The sequence below is a fragment of the Leopardus geoffroyi genome, chromosome B1, assembly GCF_018350155.1.
Source record: "Leopardus geoffroyi isolate Oge1 chromosome B1, O.geoffroyi_Oge1_pat1.0, whole genome shotgun sequence".
NCBI classification, from domain to species: Eukaryota; Metazoa; Chordata; class Mammalia; order Carnivora; family Felidae; genus Leopardus; species Leopardus geoffroyi.
Window position 1 is genome coordinate 105260864 of NC_059327.1, and position 17176 is coordinate 105278039.

General features: G+C 35.9%; 1 protein-coding gene across 2 annotated transcripts in view; it reads left to right on the forward strand.

The window, feature by feature from the left end:
- PRSS12 (serine protease 12) overlaps nucleotides 1-17176 on the forward strand; it is a 77191-nt gene that overhangs the window by 44524 nt on the left and 15491 nt on the right. For both annotated transcript variants that reach the window (XM_045469044.1, XM_045469036.1), the window contains 3 exons: nucleotides 11547-11752; nucleotides 14997-15075; nucleotides 15789-15911. In XM_045469044.1, the coding sequence (XP_045325000.1) occupies nucleotides 11547-11752; nucleotides 14997-15075; nucleotides 15789-15911 (408 nt within the window). The remainder of the gene's footprint in view (nucleotides 1-11546; nucleotides 11753-14996; nucleotides 15076-15788; nucleotides 15912-17176) is intronic.

Consider the following 17176-nt stretch of genomic DNA (forward strand, 5'->3'; position numbering starts at 1 on the left):
AGGGGAGAGGGGCAGAGAGGCAGAGGCAGAGAGAGAGAGAGAAAGAGAGAGAAAGAGAGAGAGAGAGAGAAGGAGACTTACGCAGGCTCTACACTCAGTGCCGAGCCTGACATGGGACTCAATCCCATGACCGGGCGATCATGACTTGAGCTGAAATCAAGAGTTGGACACTCAACCAACTGAACCACCCAGGTGCCCTGGGCTTAGAGCTTACTTAAAAAAAAATGTAGCTTTTATATAATAGCAAATAATCTAATATTCGTAATACTGCTTGTGTCAGGCAGAGGTGTTAACCTTTTCTCTATGATTTAGGTTTCAATACTCTAGCCTTTTAAGAGACCCTGGGGTTATGAAATTGTACTTAGTTCTCCTTATTCCCAGTAGTTCCACTCTCTAAAATCACAGTAAAACACTGCATTAGCTAATGCTGAGCCATTGCTTCTAGAGTGAAGGTTGAACAAGGCAGTGCTCTGCCTTCTCATTTTAGTTCTCAATCTTGGAAACAATTAAGAATTTTGTGGTCTGTTAGTACTTTTTTTAAAATTTATTTTGCATTTTTATGCTTTTTTCGTTAATCATTTCACTATTTAAAATGCCCCCTGAGCACAGTGCTATCTAGTGCTACCTAGCATTACTAAGTGGAAGAAGGCTATGATTGTGATGTGCCTTATGGAGAAAATACAGGTGTTGGATAGGTTTCACTGAAGCATGAGTAATAGTGCAATAAACATGGCATTAAATAGACTGGGAAAAGGACACTTGTTTCAGTTTGAGAGCTGAAATAAACAAGCAGATTATCTTCTTCTGACGCCTCAGCTGGGCAATGCACATTTTTTGAGGCTTTGTGCATGTCTGCAAATGACTGAAAGCACCGTGAGTATTGATTTGGCAGCTACAAATATATGTAGCATGTTACAGTATAGAGGATATAAAATTGAAATGAATATTGAAATTGAAATGAATTGATGAACTCATAATAGATTACTAATATTGGTTTGGATTTTTAAAAAATCTTTAATTATACATCTATGCATATCTTAAATATTGATAAATTTAACTGGTTATTCTATGCAGAATACATTTTTCTTTAAAAAAAATTTTTCTTACATTTATTTATTTTGAGAGAGACAGAGATAGTGCAAGTGGGGGAGGGGCAGAGAGAGGGAGACAGCAAATCCCAAGCAGGCTCCACACTGCCAGCTTAGAGCCTGATGAGGGGCTTAAACCCATGAAATTGTGAGATCATGACCTGAGCCGAAACCAAGAGTCAGACGCCCAACCAACTGAGCCACCCAGGCGCCCCAATACATTTTTATGTTTAAAAGTATTTCTAATTTAATAAAAATTCATATGTTTTTTCTAAATTTTTAATTCAAAGTTGTTTTCGGTTACCCAGAAACAACTTCAATTTCCTGCTCAGTTTTGGACCTAGTTGTAATTCCAATTGTCTTATGGTAAATGGGTCCATTATTTGGGATCTAGATTTTCAGTATTAAAATAGGTATATACACAGATTTTCAGCTTTCAAATTATGAAGGATAGAAGTAAGATAGGAAGAGTTTATGTTAGATGCCTCGGTGAACTCTGTCAACGATTTATTTCCTTTGCTAACTACTTTTCTAACACTCCTTCCTTTATTTGAAAAAAAAAATTATTTTTCTTACATTGCATTCACAGTGAATTTATCCAAAATCAGCCATTAAAGTACAGCAAAACCTTGATTTGTGAGCATAATTCGTTTAGGAAACATGCTTATAATCCAAAGCACTTGTATGTCAGAGAGAATTTCCCCATAAGAAATAATGGAAACTCAGATGATTCGTTCCACAACCCAAAAATATTCATATAAAAATGATTACAGTACTGTAATATAATACAAAATAATAAAGAAACTACAAAATATAAAGAAAAATAAACTAACCTACACTTACCTTTGGAAACCTTTGTGGCTGGTGTGAGGGAGAAGAGAGGAGGATTATTGTGTAGGACTACTTTCACTGTCACTAACTGCTACCTATTGGCTCGATGGAATCTTCTTTTTGTGCAACTTTACCAAGTTGGAACCTATCCAATGACCTTGAATGAAGCAAAGCATTCCTAAGCTTACTCTTGTATGGAAAAGTAAAGGACTGTCCATAGGTACTTTGAAGTGACAAAAAATACACTAATCCCCTTATGGGCACCTTCCAATGTTCTAAAAAATCACTGATTTCTGCCAAACACCGCATCCTGAGACCAAGCATGGGAGCATGGGAGATGATCACCCACAATCCTCCAGTGAGAGAGAACCACTGACTCAGTCATGATCATGTGACATTTAGCATCACGTACTACTCGTGTTGCAGGACATCGCTCGTTTCTCAAGTTAAAATTTATTAGAAATGTTGTTCATTTCGTGGAACACTCGCAGAACAAGTTACTTGCAATCCAAGGTTTTACTGTATATTGCTGTTTGAGACTGGTTACTTGGCTAACTTTTATTTTTTATCAGAATAATCCAGGAAACCTAGTGTTATCTTTGGAAATAGGAAGGGAAAGATCAAATTGATCCTTGAATTGTGTGTCTAATCAATGAGAGGAAAAGTTCATAAGCATATCCATCAATACATTTTCACTTTAATTTCTTTCTACATTTTTTATTGCTTTTAACTTACCGGTTAGTCCATTTTACATTTAACTTAAAGTTTATTTGTTTTGAGAGAAAGAGAGAGTCAAAGAGGGTAGAGAAAGAGGGAGAGAGAGAGACTCCAAAGCAGGCTCTGCACTGTCAGTGCAGAGCCCTATGCGGGGCTGGATCTCACAACTGTGAATCATGACCTGAGCCAAAATCAAGAGTTGTACACTTAACTGACTGAGCCACCAGGTGCCCCTATTTTGCATTTAATTTAAATGGTGAATTTCGGTAAGAAATAATATAGGCTAAGTGAACAAAGTTTGTAGCAATTTTCAATAATGTTTCTGTAAGAATTATCAAGAAAAGCATTGAAAGAAGAGCTTACTGTGTAATTGTTTCTTTAGAATAAAGTCTCCTAATAAGTAAATCAGTAATTAAATGTTATAACAAATTAGATAATCATCTTCTAGTGCACAGGGTATAGTTTACCATCAAATAATATTTACATGAGGATCATGTGGCTATTTGATCGATCTAAATACACTTGAATGTTTTTATAATTTTCCACTCAGGGGAAATGGATTTCATGTAAGAACATATATATAATTGTAAACAAGTATGTGACTAGAGAATATTTTTTCCCCTAGGTCTACTTGGAATTGTTAAAAATTCTTTAATAAGGCATGTCTTTGTAGAAATCAATCTAGAAGACTTTTAAGCTGTCAAAAGGCTTGGGTGTTAGAAATAGAAGTTTTTATATTATATATATTATATATATATGTGAGGCTTTGGAAATACTGAGGAAATTATATGTGAGGCTTTGGAAATACTATATTATATGTGAGGCTTTGGAAATACTGAGGAAATACTCCTTGGAAATACTGAGAATCCAAATAGCATTAGACAGTATTTCCACAATGAGAGAAACAAAATGAAGTAACAAAACCAGGAAACATGAATGGTAACTAATGTAGATATACTTAGAGTGAACAGAAAGTAAAAGGCATTATTTAATTATGTATTACATGTTACATAATGTCTGACAAAGTCTAGCATATGAGCATATTATTTCTAGAGGGCTCAGAGAGAATGTGTTGATATCAGTTACACTCGTCAAGATAGACTAAATAGCTATGATGGAAATTCCATTCTATTTGAACTTTGTGTGAATCCATTAGCATATGTTCTCAAAATGACATTGTTCTTGTACTGCATATTTGTTTTAGTACCCCTCAAAAGAATTTGCAAAATTGTGTGTCCCTAGAGAATTAGTAGAGACCTAAAATTAAGTATATCTAGTTTTTACCTTATGATTAAATAGCTGCAAAGGATATAATTTAGTTTCTGGCATATTTGTGTATGATATTTAAAAATAGAACAGTTATATCACTCTTAATTATAATCCAATGGAATATCAGTATAATAGTGACTTGATACTGTCTGTCATCTATTTAAACAATACGTGAGGGGCACCTAGGTGGCTCAGTCGGTTGAGCGTCCGACTTCGGCTCAGGTCATGATCTTGTGGTTTGTGAGTTCGAGCCCTGTGTCGGGCTCTGTGCTGACAGCTCAGAGCCTGGAGCCTGCTTCTGATTCTGTGTCTCCCTCTCTCTGCCCCTGCTGTGCTTGCACTCTGTCTCTCTCTCTCTCAAAAATAAACAAACTTTTAAAAAAATTAAAAAAAAATACATGAACAAGCTCTTCTTTGACCTTGAGAAATTTTACATAGTTCCTTCTCTTGAAATTGTATTTAAAAATTTCCTTCTCCACAGTATCCTAAAGTTGCAATGCTTTAAAAAACACGTGTATATGAGTATATACATATATACATACTTTTGCAAATGTGTGTGTCTGTGTGTATGTGCCTGTGTATATGTACATGGAGAGAGCAAGAGAAAGAGAGAGAAATTAAATCCTTCTAAAAAGTTCCTCTTTAGAGTTTATGATTTCTAGTATACAACCAATTAAAGACAACACAAACAAAAATTTGGTAAGTAAGTATTAAATACAGGAAATAAAAACTGAAGAAAGGTCCCATTTCTAACTTTTATGAGTTGGGTTTATGGTGCTTGGTTAAAGGAGACTTCATTGTTATCATATATTTTGAATTGTTCTTTTGACCACTTCAGAGGCTTTTAAATCTTGGAGTAATGCATTGTGGTAGGATTTGGGATGAGTGAAAAATATGTCTTTTTTTTGTATAGTAGGAGAGGAAAATTTTGAAGAGAAGTTGGTTTTCATTTCAGCCAAACCAGTTTTAGGCGAAAATACACATGTCATTTGAGGATCTAAATACTGATTCCCATAAAGCCGTGCATCCTTAGAAAGTCATCTTCTACTCCCAGGAGCACTTACATCCCAGTTTAAAGACTGTCTAATGTATTGAAATTGTCTGCTGTGAATTACTGCCTGGCTGTAGCCTAGTGGGAAGTCCCTTCCCTTTTTTCTATAGATGACACAGTCCTTAGTTGATAAAAAAAAAAAAAAAAGTCACAGAAAGTTTTTTTAAATTCCAGTACATTGCTGAGAATCTCTTTATTTAATCATGCACTTTTATTAGTTAAAATGTTCCCTAACTTCTATTTCTAATGTATCTAAAATGGTGCATTCTTTTAGTCTGTAAGTTGATAAATTTCTAAGAAATCATCCTTCATTTTATTTAATGGGTCTAATTTTATTTTCTATACGTTTATCTCTACCTATCATCTACTTCTATGGTATTTATGATGATTTTTTGTCTGTTCTTTGTGTACTCTTCTGTTTTTTTATATGCAAGCAACCCAATTTTCTACTTTCATTCTTTCCTTTCTTTAGTGGTGGGACACTCAGCATTCTTATTGTTTTACTGGAAGTTCTGTTTAAATTTTTAGCAAACGTGCTGGCATATTTTCTTACCAATTTCAGAAATTATCTGTAAGTTTCCCTTAGCATGCTATTATTTACTTTCTACCTCCACTCATCCTCACTTCCCAAACTGATGGAAATCACCTGGGATTTTAATTTCAGAATGCTATTAATTTTTTATTTTCTTTGAATGATGTCTTATTTGAATTTCAAAAGGCTTAACATTATACAACCACATTGTCAACAATTATTTCTGTTTTTTAAAAAAAAAGATTAATAAAATAAGCAATATTTGGCGATTCCAACTCAGAAAAAGGAGAGAAAATACAAGTATACAAAAATACAAATATACATTAGAGAAAAGAAAAGGAATACGAGCAGATACACATATCTGGTTAAAAAAATTATAGAATACTGTGAACTACTTTTAGCTAATAAACTTGGAAATCTAGATGAAATGATCAATTATGTAGGAAACCACATTTTCAACAAAAATATAATTATGAAAATTGATAGAAAACCTAAATAGATTAGTGATCACGGAAGCAATGACTCTGATTTTTTTGCTGAGGAGTTTTGACTGATCTTCAATTCAGGTAATTCCCAAGTTATATAAATTGATGCAGAGTGGGAAAAAAGATGGAAATCTTTCCATTCATTTTATGAGACTAATATAAATTTATTTCATGACTAGATAATCCAAGTATACTCACACACACATCAAGAAAACTATATTCCATCTCATTAATCTACATACAAAAATTCAAACAAAATATTAGCAAATTTAATCCAATGGTGTATTTAAACAGATTTGAAGAAATGTGAGTCTATTGCAAGAATATAAAAATGGTTCAAAGTGAGGCATTCAATTAATGTATTTCAGTGTATTATCTATAAATTAAAACAAATATGATCAACTAATAATGGCAAAACTTTATATGTTAAAAATCACCATTTCTTCCTTATGTCTCTTAGGAAGCTTAGGATAAAATAAAACTACCTTACCTTTATATCACATTCATCAAACAGAAACAAAACAAGCATGCCTGCTATTACTTCAATGACTCAGTATTATCTGAAAGTCCCACTATCATTAAGCATTGCGATACCAGTATTGAAAAGGAAGTCAGAATTGTTACATGAATAATGTGATTGTCCAACTAAAAAACCCAAGAGAACCAATGGGAAAGACACTAGAACTAGTGTTATTTTTTAAAAGGCAATAGTTCCTATAAGCTAAGTAGAAAATAAAAAGAAAAAAAAAAGATCATTTAGAGGGTACAAAAACCAAAAACCAAACAAAAAACCCAAAAACAACCCAACTAGGAATAATCACAAGAATTGAAACCTATATGAAAAAAAGTAAATCTTTACAAAGGTAGAAAAGTTAATAAGTGATATACAACAATCCTGAATGGGAAGACAGAATAGAGATTAATCTGTTCATTAAATGCTGCCCTTATAAAAATCTTTTTATTTTCTTGGTGTGGCTGAGGGTAGGGGTGGGGAGAGGAACTTGACTTCAAAAGTCATCTGGAATCAAATCCATGTGGTACTGGCACAGGAATAGGCAAGAAGTCAACGATACTAACTACAGCAGTGATTATCAACCTCGGGTGTACACTAAGATCACATTGAGAGTTAAAAGAATATTACCCATGACCAGCCCCATTCCCATGGATTTTACTTTAATTGATGTCAGGTGGGGTTCAGGTTTTGCTATAATACAAAAGCTTCCAGGGGCGCCTGGGTGGCTCAGTCGGTTCAGCTTCCGACTTCGGCTCAGGTCAAGATCTCACCGTCTGTGAGTTTGAGCCCCGCGTCGGGCTCTGTTCTGACAGCTCAGAGCCTGGAGCCTGTTTCAGATTCTGTGTCTCCCTCTCTCTCTAACCCTCCCCCGCTCATGCTCTGTCTCTCTCTGTCTCAAAAATAAAAAAATAAAACATTAAAAAAAAAATAAAAAAAAAAAAAAGCTTCCAAAGGTAATTTTAATGTGTAGCCAAGATTGGGGATTACTGTATTGTAAAGACCAAAAAATGACTTATGTACATGTAAGCATGATAAATGTTAAATTATAAAGACTTTTAGAGGTGCCTGGGTAGCTTAATCGATTAAGTGGCCGGCTTCAGCTCAGGTCATGATCTCATGGCTCGTGGGTTCGAGCCCAGTGTCAGACTCTGTGCTGACAGCTCAGAGCCTGGAGGCTGCTTCGGATTCTGTGTCTCCCTCTCTCTCTGCCCCTTCCCTACTCACGCTCTGTCTCTTCCTGTCTGTAAAATATATAAAAACATTTAAAAAACATTTTTTAAAAAGCCTTTCAAATCAGTGGGAAAAGTTATTGGGACAATGACCTTAGGGACAAAAATAAAACTATATCCCATACTAACACTAAGCAGAAATAAATTCCAGATAGATCAGAACTATGATGCACAAAATAAAGCAGAAAAACTTTTCTTTGAATAATCACATTTTAATTATACATATTTCAAATGAATAACTTGCTTCCCAAAGACTTGCCCTGTATTCAGCAATATATATCCAGAACCTTAAAAAATGTTTATACCTGTTGAACAAAAATACTACTTCTGGGAAGAAATCTAAGCTGTCCACAAAAACTTCTGTTTAAGAGTGTGTGTGTGTAACAGACTCTTAAATAAGGAGAACAAACAGAGGGTTACTGGAGGGGTTGTGGGAGGGGGGGTGGGCTAAATGGGTAAGGGGCATTAGGGAATCTACTCCTGAAATCATTGTTGCACTACATGCTAACTAATTTGGATGTAAATTTAAAAAAATGAAATTAAAAAAAAAAAAAAAAGAAAGAAAACAAACTGATAGTTACCAGAGGGGAGGTGGGTGAAATAGGTGATGGGGATTAAGGAGTGCACTTGGGATAAGCACCAGGTGATGGAACTGAAATCATGATATTGTAGATGTGAAACTAATATAACACTGTATGTTAACTATACTGGAATTTAAAAATAAAATTACATTTAGAAAAAAAGAAAGTGTGTGTGTGTATATAATTATAAAAAGTCTTGAATTTTAAAAGTAAATGTGCAGCAGTGGGGAAATAAACTCTAATTTTTCTATGTTAAAGTTTGATGTAGAACTCCTTGAATAGGAATCACCTAGAGCTTATGAAAAAATAGATTTCTAAGTCCCACTGGTGATACACTCATTCAGAATCAACCCAAGTGGTCTTTTTAAAATTTTTTTTTTTTCAACGTTTATTTATTTTTGGGACAGAGAGAGACAGAGCATGAACGGGGGAGGGGCAGAGAGGGAGGGAGACCAGAACCGGAAACAGGCTCCAGGCTCTGAGCCATCAGCCCAGAGCCTGACGCGGGGCTCGAACTCACCGACCGAGAGATCGTGACCTGGCTGAAGTCGGACACTTAACCGACTGCGCCACCCAGGCGCCCCCCAAGTGGTCTTTTAAGTACTCTGAAGTTTGAGATCTACTACACTAATGTGTACAATGAATTTTTTTAACCACTAAAAATTATAGTTAGTTTTTTCCCCATAAATATGTACAGGAAGGGAATGTACCCGGATGCTAACAGTGTGTTGTTGGGAATTTTTATATTTTTATTTGTAAATTTGATACAGTGAGCATTTATTACTTCTATAGTTATTAAATAAGTTTTATATTAAAAAAGATTTACTCTAAGAGTACTGTAAGAATCATCTGTTTGGGCATAGGGATCTTTTACAACTTACTACTAGCTGTATCAGTTTTTTTCTTTTTCTTTTCTTTTTTAATTAATTTATTTATTTTGAGAGAGAGCACAAGCAGGGGAGGGGCAGAGAGAGAGGGAGAGAGAGATTATCAAGCAGGCTTTGCACCCCAAGCTGAGCCTGATGTGGGGCTCAGTCTCACAACCATGAGATCATGACCTGAGCCGAAATAAAGAATCAGGTGCTTAACCAACTCAGCCACCCAGGTGCCCTGTGTCAGTTTTGAAGTGAATGTGTTGCCAACCACAAGCATGTGAGGCCAGTTCTCATTGCTGAAGAAGATCTTTCAAATTAATTTCTCAGATGATTTGTATCAATAAACTTTGCTAAGATTCCTGCATAATTATAAGGAAAGTATAATAATTTTACCTTAGTTAAGTAGAATATATTTTGATGTCAGAAATCTGGGCCAAATTGTCATTTTTAATGAGTCAGTTTCTTTTAATTTGACACCTGCCTTTTGCCTGTTTTTCTCTTGGGTTGTTAAGGTTTTAAAGCTTTTTTTAATGAATTTTGAGAATTCTTTTTATTTTGTATGAGAATCGATTCTATTGGACAGATTCACCAACAAATATATTTGTGAATATGTAATACAATATATGCATCAACTTTTTAATTTATCTTTTAACTTTCCTTAGGGTGGTTTTTAGTAAAGTAGCATTCTTAATTTTTATTGAATATATTAGTCCTTTAATTTAAAGTATACCATCTGTGTCTTGTTTAATAGACCTTTCCCTACTTGAAGTTGTAAGGATAATTCAAAATAAAACTTTGCTTTCGTAATTTTGCCATCTATTTATCAGGAATTGAGTTTTGAATGTGGTGTTAGTTTGAAATATTTCACTTTCAGCTTTTATATTTGGATATTTAAAAAGAAGTACTGTGTAATTAAGAACAAACAACAAAAAAGTAACATACCAAAGTAAATGTTCCTTCTATTTGTAATTCCTGGTTTTCTCTTTCTCCCCTAAAAATCAGATGTTTTTACTTTTAAAGTAGTCTTTAAAATGTTTAGTTCCCTGGGTTATTATCTAACCTCATAATTTTCTTAGCAATTTTAACCAATTTTAAAAACACTGTTATGTTCTTTAAGAAAATTTTGAGATGATTTTTTTTCCTGCTTAAATTAGAGTTTAAGGGGCACCTGGGTCACTCAGTGGGTTAAGTGTCCAACTCTTGGTTTCAGCCCAGGTCACATTTTATGCAACATTGAGCCCTGGATCGGGCTCTGTGCTGACAGCGTGGAGCCTGCTTGGGATTCTCTCACTCCCCTCTCTCTTTGCCCCTCCCCTGCCCATGTGCATGTGTTCAATCTCTCTCTCTCAAAGTAAATAAATAAACTTTATTATTTAAAAAAAAAATGACCTCATAGTTGTGAGATTGAGCCCCACTTTGGGCTCCGGGCTGGGTGTTGGAGCCTGCTTAAGATTCTCTCTCCCTCTCCTTTAGCCCCTCCCCCCTCATAAAAAATAAAATAAAGGGGTGCCTGGGTGGCTCAGTTGGTTGAGCGTCTTACTCTTGACTTTTGCTCAGGCCATGATCTTACAGGGTTGTGGGATTGAACCCCAATCATGGGATTGAGCGTGTAGCCTGCTTAAGATTCTCTCTCTCTGCCTGTCTCCCCCATCATGTGCTCTCTCTCTCTGTCTCAAAAAACAGCATGTAGTCTGCTTAAGATTCTCTCTCTCTCTCCTCTCTCTCTCTCTCTCTATCTCTCTCCCCCGTCATGCACGTGCTCTCTCTCTCTCTCAAAACAGAATAAAAATGAAATAAAAAAATGTTAAATAGTTGAAATTAGGGGTGCCTGGGTGGCTCAGTTGGTTAAGCATCTGACTTTGGCTCAGGTCACGATCTCGTGGTTCCTGAGTTCCAGCCCTGTGTGGGGCTCTGTGCTAACAGCTCAGAGCCTCGAGCCTCCTTCAGATTCTGTGTCTCCCTCTCTCTCTACCCCTTGCCTGCTCACACTCTGTCTCTCTCTCTCAAAAATAAAATATTTTTTAAAAATTAAAAAATAATAAAAAATAAAAAATTGAAATTAAAAACAAAAACAAAAACTAGAGTCAAAGACTATCATTAATTTTTGACATGCCATTAAATGTGACTTTCTTAGCAAAACTTAAATTAGAGGCACCCAGGGCAGTAAAGAAACTGTGGGCTAGCAAAACAAAGAAGGTAGAGTTATTACCTCTTTTAAGCTTGTTTTTGATAGTCATGAAATAAAAATTTTTTTTAGCATACATAGATGCTAAGTTTAATATACTAAAATTAATTGAATGAGAGTATATGTTGTGATGTGTTAAAATGTATGAGTGACTGGTTCTCCACATCCTCAAGAACGCTCTGTTTCCAGGGGCCCTGCCAGAGCAAGAACCATGGCTTACTTTGGGGAAGGGAAAGGCCCCATCCATGTGGATAATGTGAAGTGCACAGGAAATGAGCGGTCCCTAGCTGACTGTATCAAACAAGATATTGGAAGACATAACTGCCGCCACAGTGAAGATGCAGGAGTCATTTGTGATTATTTTGGCAAGAAGGCAACAGGTAACAGTAATAAAGGTAAGTCATTTTCCAGGGCCTGTACAAGTCAAAGAGTGTTCTTCACTTGATTAGTATCAGCAGTACTTTGATAACAAAAGTCTCCTTCATAAGACTGTATATAATCCCTGGTTCCTTGTGCTCATATTTAGAGGCAGTGGTTTCCTGACAAACCTGACTGGATGGGGCTTACAGGGAGAGCAGAGCTCAGGGGCAAGAGTGGATTTACAGGATTTGTAATCTCTGGCATCCGGCCCTTTCCACGCTCTCAGCCATTTCTGTACCATTCCTTCTCTGGATGTAATAAAACTGTCAAACTTGTCGGTATCCTTGAAGATTTAGAACTGATAATTACTTCACAAAAACAAGGCCAGAAATGACATTTAAAGATATGGCATAGAAAGGAACTTCTTCCACTCTCACTAGTATTTTAAACAATAGAGATACATTTAACAGTAATTACAAAAAGAATGTTATCTTTTGTAGATTTTATTCTCTGAAATTAAAAAATGTAAGGGAAATGAGAAATAATCTTTCAGTACAACACAGTATAGGTGTTTTATACTTAAATAGAAAGGTCATTGAAAGCTGAGTGTAACTTTTATGAAACAAATACTGCTTTAGAATAAAGAAGTAGCTATTTTGTAGAAAACTGGTTACATTTTATGAATAGAACAATGATCTCTTTATGTGTTTTGAAAGCTCAGAGTTTTGATCATTGGATTTTCTGAAAAGTAGGTGTATCTGTATTTAAACATTCTCTTCCTCTAACATCTTTTAATTGCTAAAGACCATGCAAAAATGAACTGGATGTTGTTAATATGATTCTTCACTGTCTGAGGAGCTTTTGAGTATGAAGAGTACTTACAACCTTTTGTGCTTTGTTTTATACACACACACACACACACACACACACATAATCGGCTTACTAAATCATATATTTAATATTATTAAATAGTATACTTATATACAAGTATTAATTATAACTTATTAAAGTGCCTTCAGTAATTTAAACTATAGTTAAAAATTGAATATAATTAATTCTTTGGATTATGTCAAATTTCTTAAGTGGTAGAAAAACATAAAAATTCAATAATTGTAAAATGTTTTTGCTTTGGATTCTCTCTCTCTGCCTCTCCCGCACACTCTTTCTCTCAAAATAAATAAGTAAACTTAAAAAAAATATTTCCTCTTAGACAAGCTGGATTACATAATTTGGTTTGTTAACCCTGATTTTGTATTGAGGCTCAAGACCTAGTGACTTCTATAAGAGGACTGAAACTCAAGGCATTGGTTATTGGTCATCTGATGGGATCCTTTTATAAATGAATTTCATTTTGCTTAAAAAAATTTTTTTTGTAGCCGTGGATTTTACACCTTATTAGATTTTACACTTTTGCAATCTGGTGCTTTGCCCTGGAATGATGTAAACTTTCAGTTTTGCTTGCTCAGTATTACATCATTCTTTATCTTGGCCTTATATACATTGACCTGACTTGGACCATTATTTGAAACTTATGTTTTTCTAATATCTTATAATTTGCTGTGTCATCTAGAGGATTAGAGGATTCATATCCTAAGAGATGAGAATTAAAGCTTGACAGCATGCCTCTGAGATCACTTGGCAAATTAATGATCTTGGTAAACATTGTTGAACCTTTTTCTCCATGAAGAAATAACTAGTGTTGATCCCCTACTGAGCTCACTTCTACCTGGTTATTATGGGGGAATATTAGCGCAGACTAGATTTTCATGCTCTTGGCACAATTCCCCACCTTCTCTTCTTACACAGATAGAAAAATGTCAATCTATACTTGGTACACATGTACTTAACCAAAGAAACAAAATACTGCTGTAGAGATTCCCCTCCTTCTAAAATTATTTTTAAAATAGCTATACTTTGGGGTGCCTGGGTGGCTCAGTCAGTTGAGCGTCCAACTTTGGTTCAGGTCATGATCTCGCAGTCTGTGAGTTCGAGCCCCACGTTGGGCTCTGTGCTGACAGCTCAGAGCCTGGAGCCTGCTTCAGATTCTGTGTCTCCCTCTCTCTCTGCCCCTTCCCTGCTCATGCTCTGTCTCTCTCTGTCTCAAAAATAAGTAAAAACATTAAAAAAAATTTTTTTTTAATAGCTATACTTTATTTTATTTACTTTCTTTTGTATACCACCTTTTCATATATTTTCGTTCTTAATTCTTTTTTTATGCTCTTGTGAGAGTCTGTTATCTTGGGAAATTTGACTGTATTACCTAAAATACCACTTAGTTTGTTTAGTAAACCCTTTCCATATAATAATATGCTATATGAGTAAAATATAAATGTAAATATAGATCAGAATCCCATTCTAAGTTACATTTTGTATAAGTGGCCTGGAAAGTGTTGTATGTGAAAAGCAAATTACTTAGACCTGTACTACCTTTGCAATTCTCTTGTTTTGTTTAATGTTCCTGCACTCCGAAACAGTCTCTGTAATCAGCAGAGGGAGGGCTGTAGGCACCGGCGGGATGACATGCTGGACAGGGTCACAGTTGAATGTGGGAAACCTCATAAAGTTCCTTGTCTGCTTGTGAATTCTTGTTGCCTTGGCTAAATGAGAAGACTTTTCTTTCTTTCTTTTTTTTTTTTCAATTTTTTAATGTTTGTTTATTTTTGAGAGACAGAGCACAAGCGGGGGAGGGGCAGAGAGACAGGGAAACACAGAATCCAAAGCAACTTGCAGGCTCTGAGATGTCAGCACAGAGCCCAACACAGGGCTCCAACTCATGAACCGTGAGATCATGACCTGAGCCAAAGTTAGTCGCTTAACCAACTGAGCCACCCAGGCACCCCAACTTTAAATTTTTATTATAAGAGAAGGTATCCTATAACTTGAGGAGAAAAGATGTTTTATTTTATTTTATTTAAAAAAAAAATTTTTTTTTCAACATTTATTTATTTTTGGGACAGAGAGAGACAGAGCATGAACGGGGGAGGGGCAGAGAGAGAGGGAGACACAGAATCGGAAACAGGCTCCAGGCTCTGAGCCATCAGCCCAGAGCCCGACGCGGGGCTCGAACTCACGGACCGCGAGATCGTGACCTGGCTGAAGTCGGTCGCTTAACCGACTGCGCCACCCAGGCGCCCCTTCTTTTTTTTTTTTTTTTTTTTTTTTAATTTGAGAAAAGATGTTTTAAAATAGAGAAAGAAACGGCAGGAGACTGTGTCACTTGTGTCTTTGTCCCACTGTCAACAATACAACAGTCTGATGAATAACCTCTGTCTGCTTCAGAATCCCTCTCATCTGTTTGTGGTTTGAGATTACTGCACCGTCGGCAGAAGCGGATCATTGGTGGGAAAAATTCTTTAAGGTAAAAGGTCCTTCAGAGATTTTACATATTACAAAACTATTTATGTACATACAGTGTTACAAATTGGGGGTTTTTCTACTGTGATATGAGGGATTTATTTTACTTACTTAATTTCCTAAATTAAATCCAGATTACATGTTTTTTTTTTCTTTTAATCTACATTTACTTTATATAGACTGTGTTCTTAGATCACTACCTCCTGATTTATACAATAGATACGTTGCTGAAAAGTTATATTGTTGAATCTCACTAAGAGGAGGTCTGAAAAATATGTAACTACAAAATTCATTTAATTTAGAATATATTTGTTTTAGACTTGACTCTTCTAAATGTATTTTTTTTTTTTTTTTATTTGTTGCGTTTACTAATGGAAACCCAGTACTTTGCTTAATGAAATACTTCTTCGGGCTGCTTAGGTGAGGTAGTGAGGAGAGAAAATACACTTCAAGCAATGAAATATAGAGAAGACTGAGTTTTTTCCACGAGTGTCAGAGGTTGGTGGGATGCATACAAATGTCCATAAGCAGATCTTCAGTGTGGTCTGCTCCAGGTTGTAGGGATACCATTTTCAAAGTAGGGAGAGATCTTACCTGCTAGGGTCCCTTTTATGTGGCTTTCCTGCCACCTGCAAGCCTTCCAAGTCATTGTCTTAATGGATGCTTTTCTTTGCTTTTCTCCCTTATACGGACTCAAGTGGCTTACTTTCTTCTTAGGGGTGGTTGGCCTTGGCAAGTGTCCCTCCGGCTTAAGTCATCCCATGGAGATGGCAGGCTCCTTTGTGGGGCCACACTCTTGAGTAGCTGCTGGGTCCTTACAGCAGCACACTGCTTCAAGAGGTACGTGTTCACCTTTCCAAACAAGTCCGTTGGGTTCTTATTTGACAGTGCTTCCAATTCCTTCCTGCTCCATAGCATACTAGAAACTTGGGGTGACAGAGCCAGGCTACCAATCTTCTTTACCTGTGCCCACGGCACTGTGGAAGTGGGGGAGGTAACAGAAGGAGCAAAGAGAGCCCTCTGGAAGCTACTTGCTACGCCAGTGTTAAAGCAAACTCTGTATTTGGGGGAAGAGAAGATGCATTTTGGGAGGGGAGGCAGCTATGTTAGTGCTTCCCTCAAGAACTTATCTGAGGGTGAAATCATATCCCAGTAGACCTAGAGGAGATCTCAGATGACCCAGTAGTGGATACTAAGAGTAGGGAGTGAAGTTTTTATTGTTTTTTGGTCCTTTGGATCTTGGTGTTTTGTGTCTTTTAGATTTCTCTATTTGTACCTTCTAGAAAGTCCAGGTTGCATCCTGATTATTTCCTCATCTCCCAAACATTTTATCACTTCAGTCTGAAGTCTTCCCAGTTGAGAGGGGAGGCCATACAGAGAAAAATGGTGTGCCAGAGTCACACTGCTCATGGTGGCAGTGTCTGCACTAGGACCTGGCTCTCCTTTGTTCTTGTCCTGTGTTCTTTTATGGGCCTGACTAATGGCCATTTCCTCAGCATGAATTTTGGGATTTAAAAATGTGTACCAATCCTTGGCAAAATATTGATAATTAGTGAAGCAAGGTGATTATACAGGAGTTTCACTGTGTTATTCTAATTGTGTATATTTGAAAATGGTCATAATAAAAAGTCTTATATAAAATGTATAACATGTCATTGAAAAATTCTTACAAGCAAGAATTTGTTTTATATTTTTCCATATGTGATACAAGGCTTCACTATGTATGTACAATTTATCCATATAGGTTTTGTTCACTTTAACCACCATGTGAATTTTAACTCCTATTGTAAGGCTAAATCACAATTTATTTAGTCCCCTACTAATGGAAAGTTAGTTGGTTTCAATTCTTTCACTATGAAAAAACAATGCTGTAATAGACATCTATTGTATGTCTCATTGGGTACACATATGTGGGAGCATTTTGCTAGAGTATGGGCACAATTCAGTTTTACTCAGCACTATTAATTTATTTTCTAAAGTAATTGCATCCATTTATATCATGGCAGTAGGTAAGTCCATTTCCTCAAGTCCCCACTTCAACTTGATATTATCTATCAACATTTTTAGTTTTTGTCAATCTTAGACTTTTTGGATTTCTTCTCAGT